Here is a 26,528-nt window from a genome sequence, read left to right on the forward strand (position 1 = left end):
GACAGGCCCCTATACGTAGGGCACCGCCGCCTGCAGGACACATCTACCCAGGCTCGCGTCCGCTGAGGACTGGGTATGAACCCTGTAGTGTTTAGTAAACATGTGTAAGCTAGTCCAAGTGGCCGCCTTACACACTTGTTGTGCCGAAGCCTGGTGCCGAATGGCCCAGGAGGCCCCTACCACCCGTGTAGAGTGTGCCGTAATACCGGCTGAAAGAGGAGAATTCTTAAGGCGGTAGGCCTCTTGTATGGTGGATTTGATCCACCTGGCAAGGGTAGCTTTGGAAGCTGGCAGACCCTTGTGGCCGCCTTCCGGAAGGAGGAAAAGAGAATCAGACCTCCGGAAGGACGCAGTCCTAGACACGTATATACGCAATGCCCTGACAAGGTCAAGTGTATGCAGAGCCTTCTCCACTCTATGAACCGGAACCGGACAAAGGGATGGTGGTGAAATTTCCTCATTGAGGTGGAAGTTGGACCTTACGAAGAACTACCATGTCCTGGTGAAAAGCCAGTAAGGGCCGTCTGCAGGAGAGTGCTGTCAGTTCAGACACCCTGCGTAGCGAGGTGATTGCCACCAGGAAAACCACCTTCTGGGAAAGAAGGCGGAACGGGACCTCCTTAAGGGGTTCGAAGGGTGGTTCCTGCAATACTGTCAGGACCAGGTTGAGGTCCCACGTCTCTAGTGGTCATCTGTAGGGGGGAACCAATCGGGAAACCCCCTGAAGGAAAGTCCTTACTTGCGGCTTGGTAGCAATGCGCCTTTGAAAAAGCACTGAGAGGGCTGACACCTGGCTCTTAAGCGAGCCCAATGACAGCCTGGCCTCCAGACCCGATTGGAGAAAACCAAGTACTTTGGGTAGGGAATAAGGGAGTGGGATCTGGCCACGAGATTCGCACCAGGTAAAGAAAGCTTTCCAGGTACGGTAATAAATCTTGGCAGAGGCTGGATTCCGTGCTCTGATCATGGTTCCAATGACGTCCGTCGAGAGCCCTGCCTGGGTTAGAACCCAGGTCTCAAGGGCCACGCCGTCAAATTGAGAGCCCCTGAGTTCTGGTGGTAGAACGGGCCTTGTGATAGAAGATCGTGGCGGTCGGGGAGACGCCAGGGGGCGTCTGCTGTGAGTTGTACGATGTCGGCGTACCATGTGCGTCTGGGCCAGTCCGGTGCAATTAGGATGGTTGGAACTCCCTCTTGTTTGATCTTCCTCACCACTCTGGATATCAGGGGGAGAGGTGGAAAAATGTACAGAAGCTGGAACTGGGTCCAGTCATGAACCAGAGCGTCTGCTCCGAGCGACCGCGGATCGTGTGTTCTGGCCATGAAGTTGGAGACCTTGGCATTGAAGTGGGATGCCATTAGGTCCACATCCGGGGTCCCCCAGTGGAGACAGATCTGGTGAAAAATTTCGGGATGGAGAGACCACTCTCCCGAGTCTATTCCTTGTCGGCTGAGGAAGTCTGCTTCCCAGTTGTCCACACTCGGAATGTGGACCGCCGAAAGAACCGATCCTGTGTCCTCCGCCCGGCGGAGGATTTGTGACACTTCTCGCATCGCCTGGGTACTGCGGGTCCCCCCTTGGTGATTCACATATGCCACAGCCGTGGCATTGTCCGACTGTATTCTGATGTGAGAGGCTGCCAGTAAGTGATGGAAGGCCCTCAATGCCAGAAGGATGGCACGAATTTCCAGGATGTTTATGGGCATGGTCGCTTCCACTGGGGACCACTTGCCCTGTGCCCTGTGGTGTAGGTGCACCGCACCCCAACCCGTCAGGCTCGCGTCGGTGGTCAGAACCTTCCATTGACCTATGAGAAAGGATTTCCCCTTTGCTAGCGAGGTTGGCTTGAGCCACCAGTGCAGGGACCTCCTGGTTGACGACGTTAGCTGGAACTCCCTGTCGAGAGAAAAGGGATTCCTGTACCAGGACTTGAGAATGGCTAGTTGGAGAGGTCTGAGGTGAAACTGGGCAAATGGGACCGCTTCTATTGCTGCTGTCATCTTGCCAAGGACCCTCATGGCAAACCGGAGAGATCAAAGGGGTTTGCGGAGGAGGGTGTGAACTGCTAGTCGGAGAGCCAGTGCCTTGTCCTTGGGAAGGAGCACTAAACCCCTGGAGGTGTTGAATAACATTCCCAGGAAGGTCAGGGACTGACTCGGGGTTGGTGATGACTTTTGTAGGTTGATTAACCAGCCCATGCGACAGAGTATCGGTTGTGATTGAGACGCTGAGCTCGCAGTCCTTGAAGGTGGGAGCCTTGATGAGTAGATCGTCCAGGTATGGAACGACTACTATGCCTCTGGAGTGCAGGACGTCCATGGTGGCTGCCATGACTTTGGTTTACACTCTGGGAGCCGTGGCGAGTCCGAAAGGGAGAGCCACGAATTGGTAGTGGTCCTGGCCTATTGCGAACCTGAGAAACCTCTAATGGCAGGTGCAATGGGTATATGCAGGTATGCGTCTTGTATGTCTATGGAGGCGAGATATTCTCCCTTCTCCATGGACGCAATGATGGACCGAAGGGACTCCATGCGGAAATAACGGACCCGTACATATTTGTTGAGCTGTTTTAGGCCTAGTATGGGCCGTACGCTGCCTCCTTTCTTGGGAACTACGAACAGATTGGAGTAGAACCCTCAGAAGCGGTCGGTCGTGGGTACCGGTACTATAACTCCTGCTTGAACAAGCGAGGAGACCGCTTGGTGGTAGGCACGAGCCTTGGCTGGTGGTTTTGGGGGGACAGAGAGGAAGAATCGGTCCGGTGGGTTGGAGGTGAAGTCTATTTTGTATCCGGAAGACACTAGTTCCCTGACCCACCTGTCTTCTGTAATAGGCAGCCAGACTTGATGAAAGAGCAAAAGTCGGCCGCCTACTGGTGTGGTGTCTTCCGAAGTCCGTGAGTCATGATGAGGAGAAAGTCTGAGATTTTCCTCCTCTGGGCTTAGGCTGGCCTGCTTTTGACTGCCAGGTCTTGTCCGACCTTTGCGTCGATCGTGAGTTGTCCCTGTGAGGGGAACGGTTACGATTTTGTGCTGGACGCGAGACGGACCAGCCGGAGGAATTCGGAAAGGATCGGAATCGAGTTTGGTCACGCTTCTTGTAAGTGCGTTTAGGTTTCAGTTGGGGAAGAGAAGTACTCTTACCCCCAGTGGCGTTGGATATCATAGTGTCCAACTGTTCACCGAAAAGTCTCCCACTGAGGTAGGGGAGGTGCGTGAGGGACTTCTTTGAGGCTGCATCCGCTTTCCATTCCCGCAGCCAGAGGATACGCCGAATCGTGATGGCGTTTGATGCTATCACCACTACTCCCCTTGCTGAATCCAGAGCTGCATGGAGCATGTAGTCTGCTACAACTGCTATTTGAACCGCTTGGTCCGACAGCTCAGGAGCGGATGCTTGGAGAGATTGTAAATTCTTTGCCCAGGCCAGAATGCCCTTGGCAGCCCAAACTGAGGCGAACGCGGGAGCCAGAGATGCCCCTGCTGCCTCGAAAATTGAACGAGCCATGTGTTCTACCTGCCGCTCTGCTGCGTCCCTGAGGGTTGAGCCATCTGGCAGTGAAAGGAGGGTCTGTGCTGCTAGCCTAGAGACTGGGGGGTCCACTTCAGGTGGATCTGTCCATTCCTTGGTGTCCTTCTGTGGGAATGGATACCTCGCCTCCAGATATTTGCGATTAGCGAATTTTTTCTCAGGCTGTGAGAGCTGCTTTTTAAGGATCGCCTTAAACTCTGGGTGGTTAGAGAAAACCTTAGGCGGCTTCAGAGGTCCTTCAAAGGAAATCTTATGGTCTGGGGCCTCTGGTAGCGGATCAGAAATGTCCAGCACCTGATGGATGGAAGAAATTATGTCCTCAACTAGCGCTGTATTGCTAGGAGGGATTGGGATCAGGGACCCCTCCGTTTCTCTGTCTGAGTCAGAGTCGCAGATTCCTTCCGAATCCTGTGTATCACTGAGGCGTCCCCTGCTGAGTGGGCCGGGGAGGAGGCCTTCTCTGGTCAGGGATTGCGGAGATCTGCATTGTCTGTCCCTGTAATGGGACGGTCTAGATGACCTGGAGCTACGGTGTCTCTCCCTAGAGGGGGATGACCGTGTGCTATGGGATGACGCAGATGGACTTGATCTATGGGTCCGCTTGCGTCCTGACCTAGACGTGGATGTGCCAGGGTAATTTTGTTCCTGAGTCAAGCTCTCCCTTTGCTGGGTAAAGGTCATAGCCGGGGCATGACCCTGCAGAGCCTGAAGCAATGTGGAGGTTAGGTTATCTATAGACTGCGTCATAGATTGCGATATCTGAGTAGCCCATTCCGGCGTGGCATTAGACACCGAGGCATTGGCAGGGGCTTCTTGGGGCTCTGACACATTAGTTTGTATACAGTTCTGACAATGCGGGTACGTGCTGCTACTGGGGAGAGCGGTCCCGCAGGCTGTGCAGAATGCATAATAGCAGTTCTGCCTGGTTCTCTTGGACCTTGAGCCCGGCATAGTGCCCCGATGCCGGCAGAGGACCTTACAGGGGTAGAGAAACCTATAGGGGAGCCTTATAGGTAATATGGTTTCACAGCTGAGTAAAACAACCCAGCTGTGATCTTACCCCACCAGTGTGCCCCTAGGTCCAGCGGCGAAGATCCACAGTCCTGTGCCCCCCGGAGACTGGCTGCCTGGTCCTGGTCCTGCAGACCGGGAGATGCAGGGTTAATCTGCAGCAGAAAATGGCTGCTGAGAAAGAGAGGAAGGAAGAGAAGGGGGCGGAGAGCTGGAAAAAGGCGGTTAAAGCTGTGTAAAAACGCGCCCTTTCTGTCTCGATCCACCCCCTTTATGACACTGTAGAGTGTCATATTTGTCATCCGGGGGGTGGGCCGGGGGGCGGAGAGGAGGCGGCGGTTTCAGCTAGGCCGAAGCCGGGGCCTAAATTAGATGCCTGAGGCTCAGAAGGGCTCCAGGCCGGCGCGAAAGTCCGGGAGGGGGTCGGATCTGAACCGGACCCCTCCGGATTTAAAGGCAGGATGGCGGTGGGGCTATAAGCGGAAGGGGGAGCCCGGTTGGGGTCTCCCTGAGGCAGTATAGAGCTGGTGCTGCCGCAGAGACAGGGGCGCAGGGAGCCCTGTGTCTGTATGTGCCATGCCTGCCTGCACTCCCCCTGGTCCCAACAGGAGCCCGCAGCTGGGCTGGGGTCCCTGGATGCAGGCGCAGTGTGCTGGCCCATTGCTGGGAGCTGTAGAATGCTGCCTGTACAGGCCCTACCTGAGGTGTCTCAACCTAATACCCCCAGAGGGGGATTAGGGAGGGTGCTGTTGTCACCTTCAGGGGCCTTTATCCTCGCCTCGACCTCAACCCAGAAACCAAAAGGAATTGGGGAAGGAGGTGGGGTCTCTACTTCGAACCAGCACCCGAGGGACTGGGGAAGGAGCAACATGGGGAACAGCCATCTCTACTTCAACTGGGCACCCCATAATAGGGGGCCGAGGAAGGAGCCATGCCGGGAGTCTCACAGATGACCCTCTTTTCTTCATCTGTAATCCCGTCGGAAAAAACGGAGTAAAAATCTTTAGGTGTGCCTCCTATGCGACACTAAGCAAAAACTGGAGAAGGCTGATGCCGTCCAGGGGTGTATACTGCAGAGGAGGAGCCACAGTTAATCTTTTTCAGATTATGCATAGTGTCGCCTCCTAGTGGACAGCAGCATAACACCCATGGTCCTGTGTCCCCCAATGAGGCGACAGAGTAAGGGTATTTGCCCTCAATAGGCTTTTGACCCGTGAAGCGTTTATCAGGCCGGTCCCTGTGTTTCTGTACAATTTCCTTAAATTCAGGATGAGTGACGAATACTTTTTGGACACGTTTAGTCTTTTTAAAAGACACGTGTTCTGGAGTGGATACGGATTCCTCATCCACCTCCAGGGTCTTGTTGACAGCCTCAATGAGAGAATCAAGCGTCTCTTGGGAAGTCAAGGAATCCTGGACGAAAGAAGCCTCGGACTCGTATTCAGAGTCATTTAAGTTCTCCAGAGAAAGGGAACGAGAAACTGAGCTCGCAGATGCTGAAACGCAAGCACGACCGTGATCAGGGGACGCGACATGGGTTCGTTTTCTGAAGCCCCGAGCCCTTAGTGACGGGGTACGCCCCCTGCTGGTGGACGGATCCGTACCGTCGCCAGAGTCCTCCGCGGTCTAACTTAAAGAGGGACCCCGGAAGGAGTCTATTGCCTTGGCCAGGAAAGCCATAGATCGTGACAGGGAAGCGGCCCACTCAGAAGGACTAGGCTCTTCTCGGCGGTTGCACAGAGGCCGGATCACAATCCGCACATAACGGTGTATTGTGAGCTCGGGGCAGGGCAGTATTTCAAGTGGCACAGGAAGTGAAAAACACGGTGTGCTTTTTGTTAACTCTTTTGGCCTCTTTAGGTTGAGACATAGTGTGTCTTTAGAGATAAGGGCAGGATAGGCAGGGTATGCGCTATAGTGCAGGGAAGGGGTTAAGCTCTCCCGGTGCAGTTTAACCACAGTCCTGTGCCTGTGTCCCCGGGGAGGAATAGGATGGCTGCTCGGCGGTCCCGTAGCTTTGGGAGCTGTCAGTCAGCGTGATGTCCCCGCAGATGATGAGAAGCAATATGGCCCCCGAGATTTGCAGGGCGCCTCTCAACCCAGACAAGAAGCGCCGAGATAGGGGGCGGAGTTTCGGCAGTGGGCGGAGTTATGTCCACCGCGGCCTAGTCCAGCTGAAAAGTCGGGGACTAAATCTTTGGGGCCTGCCGGCGATGTGCGCCGGCGGCCGCGACGGAACGCTGCTGATCGCCGCTGTCACCCGGCCGACGGCGCCTCTCCCCAGGGAAGCGCGAGGAAGGTACATACTCACAGTGCAGCAGGCCTCCTGTCACTGTGAGGGTGCGTGATCAATCCGTGCCCCTGATTCGGGGATTGAGAGGACCCTTCATGCATCTTCGCCTCTGTCCCCAAGGGGGGGGTTCGGTCGTGGGGCTGCAGTGACGCCATTAGGTGTGGGCCTTTGTTCAGCTGTCGGGCCCCAGAGAGGAAGATGAGAGCCAGGACTCTCTGTGCTCACCGTCTTGCAGGGAAGGGAGATCGGGACCAAAAGAGGAACCGTCGCCCCAGTAAGATTAGGCGTGCCCCAGACGTCGCAGGAGAGGGACGGGGAGGTATACTCCACGTGCTCGCCTGTTGATAGTTCGGGGGAGAGCGGAACCTAGAAAAGGAATCCGTCGCCCCCCTTCACTCCGTTAGTTAAAAAATAAAAACTTACAGAAAAATAAAAATTGAAATAAGAAAGTTGGGGTCTGAAACAGACACAAGTGCCTCCTACAGACACTAAGCAAGAACTGGATGAATACTGGACAGTGAAGGGGTGTATACTGTGGACGAGGAGTTAATCTTTCTATATTCACTTAGTGTCCTCTTAGTGGCAGCAGCATAACACCCATGGTCCTGTGTCCCCCAATGAGGCGTAGGAGAAAAAGTGAAATTCCAGGATATGTGGTAGCAAAACGCAAAAAGTTACAAGGGGGTGCGGTAGTGTTGGGGGTATGAATACTTTTGCAAGCCACTGTAAATTTGTAGCTTTTAGGATCACCTCTTCGCCTCCTGCTTTCCCGCTTAGATTGTAAGTTGTTAACCCACTTGAGTTTTTAGAGTGACAGACTAGTAGAGATCACATTTCTACTATGATTTGCCAAATGCCCAAACACACATGCTGCAAACTTTTCTTTCAGAAAAGCCCTTATTAACTCACAACAATCTGTTGTATATCTGGTTTTCATTGAGGACCATTATATTAGACCCTAGACCCTGTTGACATTCCATTTCTGAATCCCCCTGATAACGGAACCTGGACGGCCCTCTGACGAGGCCATAGACTGCAATGACATGAACCCTGTTTCTTTTCGAACAGTGTCCGTTTGCTCAGACGGGCAGAGAAAAGTAGAAGACCGTGTCAGTCAGTTTAAAAAAAACACTGTTCATTTGAACTACATTCATGACATTGCAGCCTATAGGTCCCTCTGAATCATGCCCCGTTTTTAGGGAGATTCAGACAAAACCCAAAAACGCATCGGTGTGAACACGGCCTTAGGTTTTTCACATTAAAGCTTTTACAAGAGGTTATGCATTTAGATTTGTTTTCCACACTACCTGAGTAGAGGCTGTAAAGGCTCAGAGAGAGATAAGTCACTGCTGGAAGAGGCACTAGGGGGTCTCTCTTGGCCCTTGTTCTCTTTGTCAGATTCACCAGACGGTTGATACAAAGGCTTAGACTTAAAAATAAAAAAAGAAAATGTAAGGTGTTAAGTTTGCTGTATTAAATATATCAAATGTCAAAGATGATAAGCCAAAGCCAAGAGCAGGGCCGTGGAGTAGGAGTCCATTTTGGAGGAGTTGGAGTCAGTATAAAATGAAACGACTCCAGAAATATGTAATAAATTGGATACAGTAGTACAATGCAGGATGTGTTGTAAATGTTTTCATAAGGATTTGGGAAAGTTATGAAATATCCTATAAATGTCTGTTCTGTTCCTGATGTAAGGATCTCAGCTTTTAGTTGAGATGAACCTGTGCTACACTTTATGTACATGCTCAGTAGGGAGGCAGTGCTGTGGGGTCGGAGTCAGTGTCACGGGTGTGTCAGAGGCTGCAGACAGTCGCACTGCATCTAGCTGCAGAAAGTCTCAGCGGTTGGCTTTGCAGACTCCTTCCTAGTCCTTCTGACTTTTGGACCTAGTGGCAACCTCCCCCAGCTCTAGTTGACACATCTGGACTGGAGTGTTGAAAATTGCCGATGATATTTCCATTTCCCTGTTGAGGATTGGAGCTATAGCAGTCGGCTATCTTCCTCCTTGGTGTTTGGAGGACGTCTGTGTTTCTCTACGAGACTACTCAAGCTGTGTTCCCCTTGTGTATCCCATCCGTCTTAAGTGGTAGTGAGGATTAACTAATGATCATCCTGTCCTTCCTTATGCAGGGCTTATCGCCAGGGTCAGGCAGGGGTTAGGTATACTGCTAGGCGATAGGTGCGGAACCTATATAGGGGTCTCCACTCCCCCTTTCCTTAGTGTTGGGTTTCCTTCTCCTTATCCCTTCATGTTGCACTTAGTTTTTCCTACATTGTGTGTGACAGTCAGAGTCGGGAGTCAGGGAAATTGAGGAGTTAGAGGTTTGGCTTACCGACTCCACAGCCCCGGCCAAGACTACGTTTATTGTGGAGAGGTCAGAAACAGCCAGAAGCCCAAAGATAACCATGTGGCTGAAATACAATATATTACAGAGAGGACGGCGCTCACATTAGGACATGTACCTGTGTCTCTTGCTCAGTCTGCCGAGGCCAGGTTTCGCTCAGCAGCAATTTGCTGTAAGTGTCCTGTGGCCGCAGGAAATTTGTATCAAAAGATTTGTTTGACACCAACTCCTGAGTTTCCTTCTCTTTTTGTGCATTTGTGACATTTTTCGCTTTGCTGAAAGCCTCTCGTTGCTTCTGATAAAGCTCTTGCAGACGCTTATTCTTCTGTTCCTCCGCCTGCCGCTGAGCCGCTCTCTGTTCATTCTGCTTCTTCTTCCTTTCTTCCTGCTGGCGCATAATATACAGTCGTACCTGCTCAGAGTCATAATGTCTTCTTTTTGAAGACATTTGCACTTCCTCGGAGACCTGTCCCTTCTCAGATTTCCTTTTTGTTGGACTGTGGCCTCTCTTTTGACTCTGTTTTGCGTGATCTAATCCACTATCTAGCTGCAGATCGTCTAAGATGCCTTGGATTTCTAGTGGCAGAAAATCTTTCTTCACTTCTGCAGACACATCCTGATGTTTTTCTTCCTCCGCAGAGAGCAGGGCTCTGTTTTTGCTTGCGGCGTCCATTTGGCTTCTACTTGACTTTTGAGCATGTCGTGAATCTGATCGGCTCAAGGAGCTACCTGTGTACAACAAAGTGTAAAGATCAGTAAATGGTTGTAACTGCAATGGTATAAATGACTAACAGGAAAATGAGGGTAAACTTCTCATGTGGTGATTGCGATTGTCAATGTGAACCACTTAAAGGTATTGTGTCAAGACAGATACTTAAGGCATAACCTGTGGATGTGCCATAAATGTCTGATAACAGCAAGTACAACTGGGACTCGGATCCATTACCAGATCCGAAATTTCACTGATGCACGGCCACGGTGACACAATCGCTCGGCTGGATTTGGAACTACCCTAGAAGTGTCCGGCCACGCACCTGACAGAGTGGTTGATATGGGTCCACGGGTTCTAGGCAAAGATGCCAGTCTGAAGAGGAATCGACGGGAGCGGACAAGTAGCGTACACCTGTGTGTGCCTCACTACACATCCTACTGCAGCCCTGAATTTGATGACCAGCAATTGCTATGCCCTCATTCTGCCCCTGTTCCATCCATTTTATCAAATTGCAAAATTTAGGAGCAACTCCAATTTGCTCCTACATTGAGACTTTTCAAAGCTTTTATGCCACAATTCTCTGGCGTGAAAGCTTTCATGAATCAGTTCTTAGAAAAGACAGAGGTGGCAGAAACTATTTTTACAGATATAATAGGCAATAGGGGCTGTGTAACAAGTGGTGATGCCGTCTGTCTTGGAGATCACACAAGGGAGAAGAGGTTTGTGATGGAAAGGAATGCTTAAGTGAAATTTTGTTCTATTAAAAAAATAAAACAGGAAAAAGAATTCCATACACAGCCAATTTGCATATAGTCCAGCACATTATACATATCAATACGGATTAAAAATGATAAATATGAAGCGTATTTAACATCGCGCATAGTGTAGTGTTTGTTGTCCATATTATGGTCACAAGTCCCAGAACACACGAGCTTCTAATGACTGAAACTATTAACATCAATGTGATCTATGAAACTTTACATTCCGGTCATTAACCAGTGGTCAAATATGGGTGAAACAATGCACCAATATCAAACTTGTGCGAGAAACTGGCCTTAGTGCTACATTGTATGAAAACCTTTTTTTTCCCCACTTTATTTTTTTTTTTTTTTTTTTTTAAGTAAAACAATGCCTAATGCTAATGAATCAAAGCCTTTCCACCACTAAGCAATAATGCAACAATCACATCCAAAGTCCAACAAGTGACATTATATTTGTGAAAATATCCAGTGAAAATGGATAAATCGTGCTCGGCACTAGGCGCCGGAAATACCCCTGACCTGGATGGTCATTTTTTCCCCTTTTTTTTTCAAAAGTTAAAGAGACTGGAATTGGAAAAGTTGCAACAATAAGATATAGATGAAGCGGTTGCCGACCTGGTTTAAGGAGTTTGTCGACATCCTCCCTTGGTGCCTCTTTTGATGGCGCTTTTGTCTGTCCGAGCCGATCACTTGACTTGGAGCGCTTTTCCTTCTGTCGCTCACTGGGCACAGTCCTTTGGTCAGAGTTTCTCTCCTTCGATACTGATCTTTTGGCAGGCTGGCGGTCATTGGACTGAGACTTTGCTTCTTTCTCCACCTTGGGTGCTGGGCCCAAGATTTGCTTAATCAATTTTTGCCCATCTCTCCAAGACGACGTGCTGATTATATGACCTGTAACTTTCATAGAATGAATCATTACTCTTGGAAAATAATGTTATGGAGACAGAGAAATAACATATACTTAAGATTCCTTATTATTTACCCATCTTCCCATCAGGACTTGCTCCTCCGCCTGTTCCTGCCAATCTCTGAACTTTCCTCACTGGCCTGGATGTTCGCTTTGACTGTGACTTCTCATTGGACTGCGTTCCCTCTGTGGGTAAAGATTAACCAAGTCAAAACAGCACGGTGCCCTGATATGACCCATCTTAACAATATTCTCTATTGCCAGCAGAACTGAGGAGGAATTCCTCCCCTATAGAACTTTTCTTGTGCGAATCACTCCCTGATATTTCCACTGAATACACCTGTGGCTGACACTCAAAACTCACCCTGGAATGAAGCTGGCAACGTTCCATGTAACTGCGCGCTGATGTTTTGAAATTCGGCCTCTTGCCAAACTTTGCCATCTGGGGTGCGAATTTTCGTTTCTGGAGGGTTAAAGCCTAAGAGAGAGAGTGAGAGGAAAAAAAAAAAAAGTTGTGAATAATTATGTCGTGCATAATATTCGCCTGTGTACGCATACTTAGGTGGACGCTCAGGCCCAGACTATGTCTAGGTAACCTCCTCCAGTAGGCATACATGCTCAACACGATGCACGCCAGAGCATACAGTCGCTCTGCCATCACCACTATGGGCCTCTCGCTGCATATGTCCGAATTCCGTTTTGAGGAGGGATTGGACACAAGACCCGACGTGGCCACCGAACGGGTGCCGGAACGCAACGTGAAACCACCTAAGGAACCGTGAGATGGTCTGATATGAATAATAGAAAAAAAAGCTGTTTGAACGGGAGGTGGGAGGCAATTCTCACACAGATCTATGACAATTATCTTGTTTTCTTTTGAGCTTTTGTTATGTTTTACAAAACAAAAATCAATAAAAACACATGATTTAAACCCCCCCCAAAAAATCTACCAAGCCATGTGCCTGTAGAGGTTAAAACAGTATATACCATGTATAACTTATATAATTTTTTAAAGAGAATAGTTATTCTAAATAAAAAGCAAGATTAAACTTTTAAATGACAAGTTTCACTGGGGTTAAAAGTAAAAAAAAACACCAGAACACAGGCATGCTTACCTGTTCAAGGCCTCCAACAATTGCACTACCCAGGGTGCACCAGGCCCAAGTAAAGATAGCAAACAACACAGGTGCAAATAATACCGATGCAGCCAACCTACAATCAGGAATTGGCTGCTTGGAGCACCCATGCAAAAAAATAGTCTGTATGTGGCATGTTCACACAGGACTGCAAAGTATATGGTGAAAAGCCTATTAATGACGCCATAAATATAGCGGGCTAACCATGATGCATCCTGTGTGAACAGAGGCCACAGTGTACAGAGCCATCTAGGGCCCTAGATGGCTCTGTACACTGTGGCCTCTGTTCACACAGGATGCATCATGGTTAGCCCGCTATATTTATGGCGTCATTAATAGGCTTTTCACCATATACTTTGCAGTCCTGTGTGAACATGCCACATACAGACTATTTTTTTGCATGGGTGCTCCAAGCAGCCAATTCCTGATTGTAGGTTGGCTGCATCGGTATTATTTGCACCTGTGTTGTTTGCTATCTTTACTTGGGCCTGGTGCACCCTGGGTAGTGCAATTGTTGGAGGCCTTGAACAGGTAAGCATGCCTGTGTTCTGGTGTTTTTTTTGAGTTTAGTGGAGGTTTTCCTCCAATGGTGTTTTTTTGTTAAAAGTCAATAAGCCATGCATGATCAACTTAGGTCTACTATTATAACATTTTTTAAAAAAAGAAAACCCATTATTATTTTAATCTGAAGAACTAGTAGTAGATTACAGTTTTGATTTTTTGGTTTTTAAAGGAACATGTATGAACATAGTATTTCAAGCCAACTTACTAAAGTTACATTGGAAAAATGGAGAGAAACAAAGACAAGCATGTTGTGGGCGATCAAATCTTCAGCATGCAACCTTTCGGGGGTTCTTGACTCATCAGTTGAGGGTGTTTTTTTCCCCCCAAGGAAAAAAACGAGTTAGGATAACCGATGTAGTAATGCCAATGTAGTTGGTATGAGACTGCTGAACTTAGCGATTGGCTACAGCGGTCATGTGGAGGTTTGAGAAATCATCAACAAAGACAGGGGCAGCAGCAGAGAGGCAGTGCTGGACTTACTGAGGGTGAGAAACGCTGATGGAATTATTTTTACCTACTGCAAGCTGGTGGGAGAGGAGGGAAATTATTTGCATGGGTAAACCCTTTAAAGAGAATCTGTCGGTAAGGAGAAAGCTAAATCCATCAACACCTTTATATTGTCTATCTGTTGCTGCATTCCCAAGAAATCAGAGTTTTAATATAAATGCAAATGAAGCATTAAGTGCTCTGGGTGTGACTGAGCACTTCCCAATCCTTTCTCTCCCCAGATAGTTTCCCCAGCACAGCACCAGTTTCTTTAGCTTGATTAATAGCTCACCGTTTGATATCCTTGCCTGGCGCCAGACATCACATGATCAGTGAGATATCAATCAAGCTAAGGAGGCTTTGGAAACAGCCTTAGGAGGCGGTGTCCTGGGAAGTGCTCTGTCTGTACCAGAGCACCCAATGTCTAATTTGCATTTGGATTAAAACACCGATTTCTCAGGAATTCTGCAACAGATAGAAGATATCGAGGGATTAAAGGATTCAGCTTTCATATACCTGCATGCCCATATATGCGGTTTGGTGGGTGAGGGGGCGACCTTACTGACTGATTCCTTTTAACTTAAGTTGGCTTCCTTACATTGTTAAAATGGACACTAATAAAAAGAAGGCTTAAGTTAATTTTACCTCTATAAGATGGAGCTGGTGGAGCAGCCGTTACTTTCCTGGTTTTCGCACTTGTTGTATTGTCTGTGAAATTTATAGTTTCTGGAAGACGCTCTCTGCTATCCCGTTCCTCAGAAAGTTCCCATTGTCTGCGGATCCGCTCTTTCAGTTTCTCTAGTTTGGCATCAGGTTGCCTCCTTTTTAAGGTCTCTAATCTGTTACTCAGAGGGCTGACTGTGGGCTGGTGCTGGGATGCTTCTGTTAGGGGCACATCTCTGTAATCATTGCCCAGACCACTTTGTAAATGCCAATGCAAATTATCAATGGCCAGTCTATCATTTAGATAGCGCACAGTAGTCTCGTCCACAGCAGAAGAACGTGTACTATCAAAGTCCTTTTCGTCTTGAAGAAAGTTCTTTGGTCCAGTTCCTGAAACCTTCTCTTCTGAAGACAAGACTTCCCTAAATAGAAATAAATGTGTATATATTACTAAAAAAAAAAAAATCAGTGGTATGATAAAAAATAAGTTGAGAATACCTTGAAAAAAAAAGTTTTAGTTAATGTGACAAAAACAAAACACAGAAATGTCATACTTTCCAACTTTCCTATATCTGGGAGACTCCCTGAAATAGGGATTTGTGTGTACTCACCGTAAAATCCTTTTCTCCGAGCCATTCATTGGGGGACACAGACCATGGGGTGTATGCTGCTGCCACCAGGAGGCTGACACTAAGTATTACAAAGAAAGTTAGCTCCTCCCCTGCAGTATACACCCCTCTGCTGGCTCCCAGCTAACCAGTTCGGTGCAAAAGCAGTAGGAGATCAATAACAACATATAAGCGTATAGCATGTCACATTATATATGAGAGTATAACATATCAAATGATAAAAACAAATACAACTAATAATAGGGAGGGAGCTGTGTCCCCCAATGAATGGCTCGGAGAAAAGGATTTTACGGTGAGTACACAAAAATCTTTATTTCTCCTTCGCCTCATTGGGGGACACAGACCATGGGACGTCCCAAAGCAGTCCCTGGGTGGGGACAACATCAGATCAGGCCGTGTAACCGCTACTTACAAGTGCGCCAAGGCGGCCTGCAAAGTCCGCCTGCCCAGACTCACATCTGTGGAAGTGTGTGAATTATAGTGCTTCAAGAATGCATGCGGACTGGAGGAATTCGCAAGCTTGCGGTCGTGCTTGCCGATGCCTGGTGCCTAGAGCCCTGAGACAGGGAGATAGGCTGACATCTAGCACGGAAGGACTCCTGGATGGTGAAAAGAATCCACCAGGCTAACGTGGCCGATGAACACGGCTAAACCCTTCCTGTGACCGTCGGGAAGCCTACTTACCATCGAGAAGCCCAAGCAAAGTGTCCAACCTTCGGAAGGACGCCGTCCTCGATACGTACCCACTTGGAGCACTCACTTCTTCCAGATTATGGAGAACCCATTCCGTTGTGTGGACTGGAGCCGAAAGAGATGAGAGGACGATGCCCCTGCAACAGTGGGAATACAAAACCACCTTGGCAACGAGGGAAGGGGATGGCTTGAGGGCAACGATGCATTGATGGTAATAAGGAAAAAAGACTGAAAGGAACAGAGTGGCAAGCTCTGAAGACTCATCAGGATGACAAGAACGCAGAGAAAAAAGGGGAGTGACGTTCCCTGATGGTAAAGTCTTTCTGAATCGAAAAAGGAGTCTACTGTAAGATCCCCAGGACCATCAAGGTCCCCCAGATCTAACGGTACGCGGTAGGGAAGAACTACAGGTGAAGGCTCCCTGCGAGAAGGTCCATATTTCCAGTTTTGACAAAATAAGACGGAGAAATACCAGTACCGCAAGCGAGAAAACCTGACATGGTCAGTGCGGGTCTCCCGGGATCACTGGGGGCCTTTTCTGCTTCCAAAAAGATCTCAAGACGTAGTGGAAGAGGAGTTATGGAAATTGGTACCGTGGAAGAAACGGAGCATGCACTGCGATGGACTTGGATCTTGAAGCCAAACCATGAACTGGAGTACATAGGCGTTCAGCTTGGACGCCATCCGACCTACATCTGGAGTACTCCAGTGAAGGCAGATGTGAAGGAAGACTTCCGAGTGAAGTTCCCACTCACTTGAGGAGAAAACCCTGACGGCTGAATATGTCAGCCGCCCAGTGTTCTACTCCAGGGACATGTACTGTTGAGATCACCGAATGATAGATCTCGGCCCATCAGAGAGTGCGAGGTACCTCGGCCATGGCGCTTGACTGTGGGTACCTGCGAGATGATTGACATATGGCACAGCCGTGGCATTATCCAAATTGAAGACGGATGGTTGACCCGCCTAAGGGCAGTGGACCTGCTGTAGGATTAGCCGTACTGTTCGGATCCCCAGAGAAATGATCGGGAGAAGAAGACTGGCATTGGTATCCCTAATAACCATTGGACCAGAAGAAGGCTCTGGATGAGGAAGGAGCTTAGAGACTACCTTTTGAAAGCCTGATTGACTTGCTGAAAACGAGCGGAGCAAAAGAAAACTACTTCCGTTTTCGTCTTATTGCTCAGAACCCTCCTAGCTAATTGAATGAACCGAGGGAATGAGTGATCAAGTGCACAAGCTCCGTGTTGAAGGGCCACGACCTTGACTCGAGAGAGAGAGAGAATTACCATCCTTCTTGTGCAGGATCATCGTCAAAGAGGATCTGCTGGGCTGGGAATGAGGAAAAAACTTGTCTAAGTTTAGCTGCTAGCCCAAGTGAGAGGGTATTGCAAGTGATATAGACGACTTAGCGTAGTCCTTGTAGAGCGGCTAGAAAGTCGACCGAGTAGGGCAGGACGACCATGTTTCTAGGGTGCAAGAAGCACATGACAACTGCTATGAGCGTTGCGACCACTGTGGTGCGGTAGCCAGGCTGAAGGGCAAGGTCGTGACTTGAAAATGCTGTTCGCGAATGGAAAGGAGAAGAGATAATTGTAGAGGGGAAAAAAGTAGGCATGTGAGGGTAAGAAAACCGAATGTCGATGGATGCCAGAAAACTCCTTTTTTTTGTTGAAGTAATGGCTGAGCGGAGGAACTGCATCTGAAAAAGGAGGGCCTTGTCAAAGGTTGTTAGAAGTTTGAGGTCCAGGAATGATCATACTTTTCATTTTCTCCTTCGTGAAACCAAGATCTCTTAGATCTAGACTGTCCAGGACAATGCTTCTACTGCTGGATGGGTCTGTAGAAAAAATACGATCCCTTGTTAGTCTCCCGCTCAGAAGATTTGATTTGAATTGAAGTAGATAAGGTCTCTGACCAGGAGACTATTGGTCAAGCAACATCATGTGGTGCTAAAGAAGGGTAGAGCGCTGAACCCGAAGCCACAAGACGGAACGAACCAGATTTGCTATCCGACCGTCTGTGGTTTTTTAATTGATGATACATCGGGTAGGGATACTGGTAGGTATACCACAAGAAATTCCACCCGGTTAGACTGCCAAGTGGCAGAATGCGGGGCTGCAACCAGCAGGCCTCTTGCCACCTTCGTGCAGAGTAGAAAATTAGGAACCTTCGATCCACCATTCTGTTAACAGGGAATTGGAGAGGGATCGTCCGCTTTCTTGCATCATCCCCTAAATTGATACAAAGGGGGGTGCTCGGACGCCAAAGATGTGTGCCTCTGTACATCCCCAGAGTTGAGGTCCCCGGGTGGACAGGGCAGGTTGTTTGGCATTAGGCCTGGATGCAGAAGAGGATACATGGAGGCGACACTGCATGTGTTCGTCTGTTGAAGATGTGGGGGGAATCGGTGCCCTTAAAAGGACCCGTCGCCCATAAAAATCAGACCAGGTATGGCAACCTACTTAGCGGCTTCTGTCCAGTGAATTGCTCGTCGATTGTTGATGGTATAAATAGGAGAGTCCCTCCTTTTCTGAAGCTCTTGCAATCCAAGGCAATATGCGATCCATATTCAGCGTTGTTCTCAACAAATCATGGGGGAGAGATTAGGAAATGAAAAAACTTCCGTTTTGCAGACGCCTGTACGTTTTTCTAGAACACTTGCGGCCCCTGCTAGCGGACGCTCCCATGTAGGAGAGGGACCATGTATCTCGGTCCTGCGAGCACTCCGAGCCACAGAGGGTTCACAGAGGGATTCAATCTCTTGGTCTGAGAAAACCATGGGTTGCGGTTAGGGGATGAGTGGCGAAGGCTCCAGAGCTCAGTTAGGGTGACCAGCTTCGGATTGATGATGTGCCCTTAAGACCAGTAAATACTGGTCATGCGCCTTTAAGACTAGGGAATACTGGTCGTGCGTCTTTAAGACCAGGGAATACTGGTTACGTGTTGTTAAGACCAGGAATACTGGTCATGCGCCTTTAAGACCAGGGAATACTGGTCACGTGCCTTTAAGACCAGGAATACTGGTCATGCGCCTTTAAGACCAGAGCATACTGGCCATGTGCGTAAGACCAGGGTATGCTGGCCATGCGCCTTTAAGACCAGGGAAAACTGGTCACGTGCCTTTAAGACCAGACAATACTAGACATGCGCCTTTAAGACCAGACAATACTGGACATGCTCCTTTAAGACCAGACAATATTGGACATGCGCCCTTAAGAACAGACAATATTGGACCTGCGCCTTTACGACCAGCCAATACTGGACATGCGCCTTTAAGAACAGAGAATACTGGACATGCGCCTTTAAGGACAGACAATACGGGACATGTGACTTTAAGACCAGCCAAAACAGGACATGCGCCTTTAAGACCAGACAATACTGGACATGCGCCTTTAAGAACAGAGAATACTGGTCATGCGCCTTTAAGACCAGACAATACTGGACCTGCGCCTTTAAAACCAGACAATACTACATGTGCCTTTAAGAAGGGAGAATACTTGCGCGTTTAATGCCTTGATGTAGAGTGGTTGTGCCCCCTTAATGCTAAAAATCGTTGCCTCAGTGTGAGCCGGCCGGGTGGACCAAGATGGCCACTGTGAGCTGCAGAGTAGATAAAATCTCGCAGAGAGCGAGAAGCGCCAACTCGGGGGGCGGAGCGACGGACACGATGCTGAATAGGCCCAAGCCGGGGCCTAAATTTCTGTAGCCGGCGGGCGACACCAGCGGGGCGTTTCAGGAGACTTCCGGGATGCGGCCTACACATCGGCCGAAGCCAGGGGCTAAATTTTTGTAGCCGGCCAGAGCGTTACCTCAGAAAGGTGGGCCACAGGAAAGTGGCTAAGGCTGCCTGCGCCTTTATGGATATCCCTCTGAACATGGATCCACTCACCATCGTTGCGCGTCCCGGCATGGAGCCGCCGCGGATGTGGGTTTCAGCGCTGTTCTGTGCAGCGTGGACGGTGCAGGGATAAACCTCAATCCATCATCCGTTTGTTAGGGAGGAGGAGAGGAACCGTCCGCCTCCTTGTACCATCCGCTCTTAATAGTGGTGGTGCAGTGGGGGCTGCTCGGACGCCACACTGGATTGTGCCTCTGAACAGCCGAGGGTAAAACCTGGTGGGCAGGGCTGAATGTCCGGCAATAGGCCTGGCTGCAGAAGAGGATACTGAAGGTGACACTCCGGTGCTCATCTGATAAGGGAGGGGGGAGATCGGTCCCATGAAAGGGCCGTCACCCCTAGAATCAGCTCAGGCAGTGGCTTCCCACGTCGCAGGAGAGGATACGGAGAGGTGAAACTCCCGTGCTCGCCTGTTGTTGGTTCGGGGGAGATCGGAACATGAAAGAATCCGTCGCCCCCTTCGTCCGGTAAAAGGTAAAAGTAAAAAGATTCTTTGGGTCTGAATAGCAGACCAGTCCGTGTGCCTCCTACGGACACTAAGCAAGAACTGGTTAGCTGGGAGCCGGCAGAGGGGTGTATACTGCAGGGGAGGAGCTAACTTTCTTTGTAATACTTAGTGTCAGCCTCCTGGTGGCAGCAGCATACACCATGGTCTGTGTCCCCCAATGAGGCGAAGGAGAAAAGAGATTTAGCAGAATCATAGATGAGCTCGCAAGCACCTCCACATGCTCACTCACACTTCCTTCCCCTCCTTGAGACCACCGAAGACAACATTCTGATGCCTAATGGCGTCAGAACATTGTTGGTTGAGGCTCCTGGGAGCAAAGGGAAAAACCAAATCAAGGACAAAGGAATGGCTGAAATTTGGGTTCAGGTCTGTATGGTTGTAGTTTGGTCTGGTGTCTGTAAAAAGTTGTGGGGATGTATGCAGGTAGGGTCTATGGTCTTATTTAGATGGACCGGTGTTTAGTTTATATTTGTCTAGTAGGGCATCTGGACCACTTTAAAGCCCGGCTGATTTGGGGCATTTTTCATCAAAGAATAGTAAGAACTATTTTTTTTTATTTTTCTGTCTATGTATGAGGACTTGTGTGCAGATATATAAATATAACAATCCACCTTTGAACTTTCTTTTTTTTAACTTTGTGCTTCAAAAAAATGTTACCTTTATCTATAGGTTATTAATCCAGTTGTATGTTCTACTATTCTAAAACTAAAATAAAACGTAAAATTGGTAGTAATGAAAAAAAATAAAAAATTTTTTTGTGGCAATACCAGTTTACGGTTTTATGACTTTACTTCCACTGCTCACGACTCTGAAAACGTAAAATTATAGCATTGTGCAGTATTTCGTTCTCACCGATATGAAGCCAGAGGTTCCCGGAAACCCACACGACAGGAGCTTTTAACGTTGCTGTCCAAGGTAGTGACACGTAATGGACTACGAGAGGACCGTTCTTTGCCACATTTGGCTGGGTGGGAATGCTTTTTGTGGTAAGCATTGGAGTCCTCATGGTATCGACCATCTACAGAAAAATAATAATAAAAAAAAAGTGGTTTCCCTTGTTTACTATGTAATCAGTGATGGAACAGACGAGTTGGGATAACTGCAGATTAAAAGAATCAAAATAAAACATGTTGGAGAATTGTTCCAGACTGTAGAGCTCACACTGTGGTGCCATATTGTTGTTATGTGCTCCACACAGATGGGCCTATTTAGTAGAGAAATAAAATAATATACCCACCAAGTAGCTCTTCGGACAGCCCTGTATATATGTGCCCACAGCATTACACTTCTCTTCCATGGTCCGCTACTGACAGGAACTTATATTTGAGTAGGAGTTAGTGGCCATTAACCCCTTCACCCCCGGAGCTTTTTCCGTTTTCGTTTTTCGCTACCCTCCTTCCCAGAGCCATAACTTTTTTATTTTTCCGTCAATTTGGCCATGTGAGGGCTTATTTTTTGCGGGACGAGTTGTACTTTTGAACGACATCATTGGTTTTAGCATGTCGTGTACTAAAAAACGGGGAAAAATTTCCAAGTGCAGTGAAATTGCAAAAAAAGTGCAATCCCACACTTGTTTTTTGCTTGCCTATTTTGCTAGGTTCACTAAATGCTAAAACTGACCTGCCATTATGATTCTCCAGGTCACTACGAGTTCATAGACACCTAACATGACTAGGTTATTTTTCACCTAAGTGGTGAAAAAAAATTCCAAACTTTGCAAAAAACAAAACAAAATTGCGCCATTTTCCGATACTCGTAGCGTCTCCATTTTTCGTGATCTGGGGTCAGGTGAGGGCTTATTTTTTGCGTGCCGAGCTGGCGTTTTTAATGATAGCATTTTAGTGTAGATACGTTCTTTTGATCGCCCGTTATTGCATTTTAATGCAATGTCGTGGCGACCAAAAAAACGTAAATCTGGCGTTTCGAATTTTTTTCTCATTACACCATTTAGCGATCAGGTTAATGCTTTTTTTTTATTGATAGATCGGGCGATTCTGAACGCGGCGATACCAAATATGTGTAGGTTGGGGTTTTTTTTTATTGATTTATTTTGATTGGGGCGAAAGGGGGGTGATTTAAACTTTTATATTTTTTTTATTTTTTTCACATTTTTAAAAACGTTTTTTTTTTTACTTTTGCCATGCTTCTATAGCCTCCATGGGAGGCTAGAAGCAGGCACAGCCCGATCGGCTCTGCTATGCAGCAGTGATCATAAGATCGCTGCTACACAGCAGATTTGCAGGTGTGCTGTGAGCGCCGACCACAGGGGGGGCGCTCACAGCCACCGGCAATCAGTAACCGTAGAGGTCTCAAAGACCTCTATGGTTACAATGGAGGAGCATCACCGACCCCCGATCATGTGACGGGGGTCGGCGATGCGCTCATATCCGGCCGCACGGCCGGATGCGGTAGTTAAATGCCGCTGTCTGCGTTTGACAGCGGCATTTAACTAGTTAATAGCGGCGGGTGATCGCGATTTCACCCGCCGCTATTGCGCGCACATGTCAGCTGTAAAAAACAGCTGACATGTCGCGACTTTGATGTGCGCTCACCGCCGGAGCGCACATCAAAGCGGGGGTCCCGACATGTGACGTACTATACCGTCACATGTCGGGAAGGGGTTAAAATGTCAAGCATAAGGGATTTATGACTGATCTGTGAGGGCCTTCCCCAATTCATCTGGGTCATGGAAGTTTTCCTTCATTAAAGAGAATCTGTCGCCAGGTTTTTGCCACCTAATCTTAGAGCAACATAATGTAGAGATAGAAACCCTGATTCCAGCGATGTATTACTTACTGGGCTGCTGGCTGTAGTTTTGTTAAAATCCCTCTTTAATCAATAGGAGATCATCATTAATGGAGTACTTGGCCTGCTGCCAGGTAGTCAAGCATATTCATGAGGTCTGAATAACCCCGCCCACACCACTGGTTGGCAGCTTTCCTGTGTACACACTGTGCATGGGCAGAAAGCAGCCAATCGGTGGTGTGCGTGGGGTTAGAGAGTTTAACATTCAAATAACTGCTAGATCTGCAGCAGAGAATACAGCAATTTAATCAAAATGACAGTAAGCAGCCCAATAAGTGACATCACTGGAAACAGGGTCTCTGTCTCTACAACATGTTGTTCTCAGATGTTGTAGCAAAAACCTGGTGACAGATTCCCTGTAATCTTCTCCCTCCCAAGGGGTCAGACAATTAAAACATGAAAGGAGCAATTACATGTGGGGAGCACCAATGTGCTGGCTTTTATTAAAAAAATAAAAAAATAAATCAAAAAATGTTTTCGAAGAGCTCCCGTAGCATTTCTTGGCTTTAAATTATTTATCATAAAAGCAGGCCTTTACTGAAGGGACTCGCTCTCCCCCTGCAAGCAGGCCTTTACTGGGAGGCTAGAAGCTGGCATAGCCTGATCGGCTCTGCTACATAGGAGTGATGCTCAGATCGCTCCTATGTAGTAGAATTGCTGCATTGCTATGAGCGCTGACTACAGGGTGACGCTCACAGCAATCCGGCATCAACAACCTTAGAGGCCTTCAAGAGACTTCTGGTTGTCATGCCGACGCATCGCTGACCCCCGATCCCATGATGGGGGTCAGCGATGTGCTCATTTCCGACCCGATGGCCGGAAGTGCTAGTTAAATGCCGCTGTCAGGGTCTGACAGCGCCATATAACTAGTTAATAGCGGCGGGTGGATCGCGATTCCACCTGCCACTATTGCGGGCACATGTCAGCTGTACAAAACAGCTGACATGTCCCGGTTTTGATGCGGGCTCACCGTCGGAGCCCGCATCAAAGCGGGGGTTCTGACCTCGGACGTACTATCCCGTCCAAGGTCAGAAAGGGGTTAATGTGATGGCTGGAGCGGCTTCTCTTTGGTGCAGCTGTGATGTTAGGTGACACTGATCATGTTGCTTCTCACAGCTGCTTTTCCAGGTTTGTGTCGGCCAGGAGAGCAGTCAGCTTTTTGTCATAAGTTTTGTAAATCATATACATTACATAGGAGACGCTGGAACTACTATATATATCACATGGAGACGCTGAGACAGCTGTATATACACCACATAGGAGACAATGGGACTGCTGTCTATACATCACATAGGAGACGCTGGGACTGCTGTATATACATCACATAGAGGACGCTGAGACTGCTGTATCTATATCACATAGAGGACGCTGAGACAGCTGTACATACATCACATATGAGACGCTGGAACTGCTGTATATACATCACATAGGAGGCGCTACGACTGCTGTACATACATAACATAGGAAACAAAGAGACTGCTGTATATGCATCACAGGAGACTGGGGTCATAAATTACAGGAGGGGCTGGGGGAGGGGATAGACATCACAGATGCTGAGACATATTCATATCATATGCACAATCACATGAAATAACTGGAGAATCCCACACCCATTAGGCCGGCCTCACACTAGCGAGTTTTACGGACGTAAGAGCGCAGAAATTACGTCCGTAAAACTCGCAAAATAAACGGCACAATTATTCTCAATGGGGCTGCTCCTATTAGCCGTATATTACGGTTCAGTATTATACGGCTTTCTACGGCCGTACAAAATCGCAGCATGCTGCGTTTGTCAGCGTATTGCGCAAAAAAAATCGCTAATGAAAGTCTATGGGGGCGAGAAAAATACGGATTCCACACGGACCTGCAGTGTGACTTGCGAGAAATACGCAACGGTGTTAGTGAAAAGTCGGTAATTCAATTGCCGGCTTTTCATTTCTCCTGCACAAACCCGACAGGATATGAGACATGGTTTACATACAGTAAACCATCTCATATCCCCCTCTTTTTTGCATATTCCACACTACTAATGTTAGTAGTGTGTATGTGCAAAATTTCAGCGCTGTAGCTGCTGAAATAAAGGGTTAAATAGCGGAAAAAATTGGCGTGGGCTCCCGCGCAATTTTCTCCGCCAGAGTGGTAAAGCCAGTGACTAAGGGCAGATATTAATAGCCAGGAGAGGGTCCATGGTTATTGGCCCCCCCGTGGCTAAAAACATCTGCCCCCAGCCACCCCAGAAAAGGCACATCTGGAAGATGCGCCTATTCTGGCACTTGGCCACTCTCTTCCCACTCCCTGTAGCGGTGGGATATGGGGTAATGAAGGGTTAATGCCACCTTGCTATTGGAAGGTGACATTAAGCCAGATTAATAATGGAGAGGCGTCAATTATGACACCTATCCATTATTAATCCAATTGTTGGAAAGGGTTAAAAAACACACACACATGATTTAAAAGTATTTTAATGAAATAAACACAGCGGTTGTTGTAATAATTTATTGCTCTCTCATTCCATTTTCAGACCCTCGCTTGGCAAAACAATAAACACACAAGATACATACCCTCTCTGATGAACTGTCACGTCCCACGAAGTAATCCATCTGAAGGGGTTAACTAATATTACAGGCAGAGCTGCGATAAACCACTCGCTCGTGCCTGTAATCCCCGGGTGCTGAAAGGAAAGCAGTGATCTATACTTACATTCAATTGCGGTGATGCGCCCCTGCTGGATGTTCTCATGAACTGCAGCCTGGGAACTTTTTCCCACGCTCCAGGTCATATGAGGACATCCACCAGGGGGCGCATCACCGCGACTGAAGGTAACTATAGGTCATTGACCTACATTTCCTTCAGTCGCGGTGATGCGCCCCCTGGTGGATGTCCTCATATGACCTGGAGCGTGGGAAAAAGTTCCCAGGCTGCAGTTCATGAGAACATCCAGCAGGGGCGCATCACCGTGACTGAATGTAAGTATAGATCACTGCTTTCCTTTCAGCACCCGGGGATTACAGGCACGAGCGAGTGGTTTATCGCAGCTCTGCCTGTAATATTAGTTAACCCCTTCAGATGGATTACTTCGTGGGACGTGACAGTTCATCAGAGAGGGTATGTATCTTGTGTGTTTATTGTTTTGCCAAGCGAGGGTCTGAAAATGGATTGAGAGAGCAATAAATTATTACAACAACCGCTGTGTTTATTTCATTAAAATACTTTTAAATCATGTGTGTTTTTTAACCCTTTCCAACAATTGGATTAATAATGGATAGGTGTCATAATTGACGCCTCTCCATTATTAATCTGGCTTAATGTCACCTTCCAATAGCAAGGTGGCATTAACCCTTCATTACCCCATATCCCACCGCTACAGGGAGTGGGAAGAGAGTGGCCAAGTGCCAGAATAGGCGCATCTTCCAGATGTGCCTTTTCTGGGGTGGCTGGGGGCAGATGTTTTTAGCCACGGGGGGGCCAATAACCATGGACCCTCTCTAGGCTATTAATATCTGCCCTCAGTCACTGGCTTTACCATTCTGGCGGAGAAAATTGCGCGGGAGCCCATGCCAATTTTTTCCGCCATTTAAC

General features: G+C 48.1%; 1 protein-coding gene across 7 annotated transcripts in view; it reads right to left on the bottom strand.

The window, feature by feature from the left end:
- Positions 1–26,528, bottom strand: part of CEP350 (centrosomal protein 350) — a 78,005-nt gene that overhangs the window by 38,163 nt on the left and 13,314 nt on the right. For 5 of the 7 annotated variants that reach the window (XM_077278896.1, XM_077278890.1, XM_077278895.1 and 2 more), the window contains exons 5-11: positions 20,997–21,162; positions 14,396–14,835; positions 11,929–12,042; positions 11,640–11,750; positions 11,273–11,554; positions 9,303–9,913; positions 8,144–8,265 (exon numbers count right to left, since the gene is read on the bottom strand). In XM_077278896.1, the coding sequence (XP_077135011.1) occupies positions 8,144–8,265; positions 9,303–9,913; positions 11,273–11,554; positions 11,640–11,750; positions 11,929–12,042; positions 14,396–14,835; positions 20,997–21,162 (1,846 nt within the window). The remainder of the gene's footprint in view (positions 1–8,143; positions 8,266–9,302; positions 9,914–11,272; positions 11,555–11,639; positions 11,751–11,928; positions 12,043–14,395; positions 14,836–20,996; positions 21,163–26,528) is intronic. The other 2 variants (XM_077278893.1, XM_077278892.1) reach the window with 1 other exon arrangement.

Source organism: Ranitomeya variabilis, chromosome 8 (genome assembly GCF_051348905.1).
Source record: "Ranitomeya variabilis isolate aRanVar5 chromosome 8, aRanVar5.hap1, whole genome shotgun sequence".
Taxonomy (NCBI): domain Eukaryota; kingdom Metazoa; phylum Chordata; class Amphibia; order Anura; family Dendrobatidae; genus Ranitomeya; species Ranitomeya variabilis.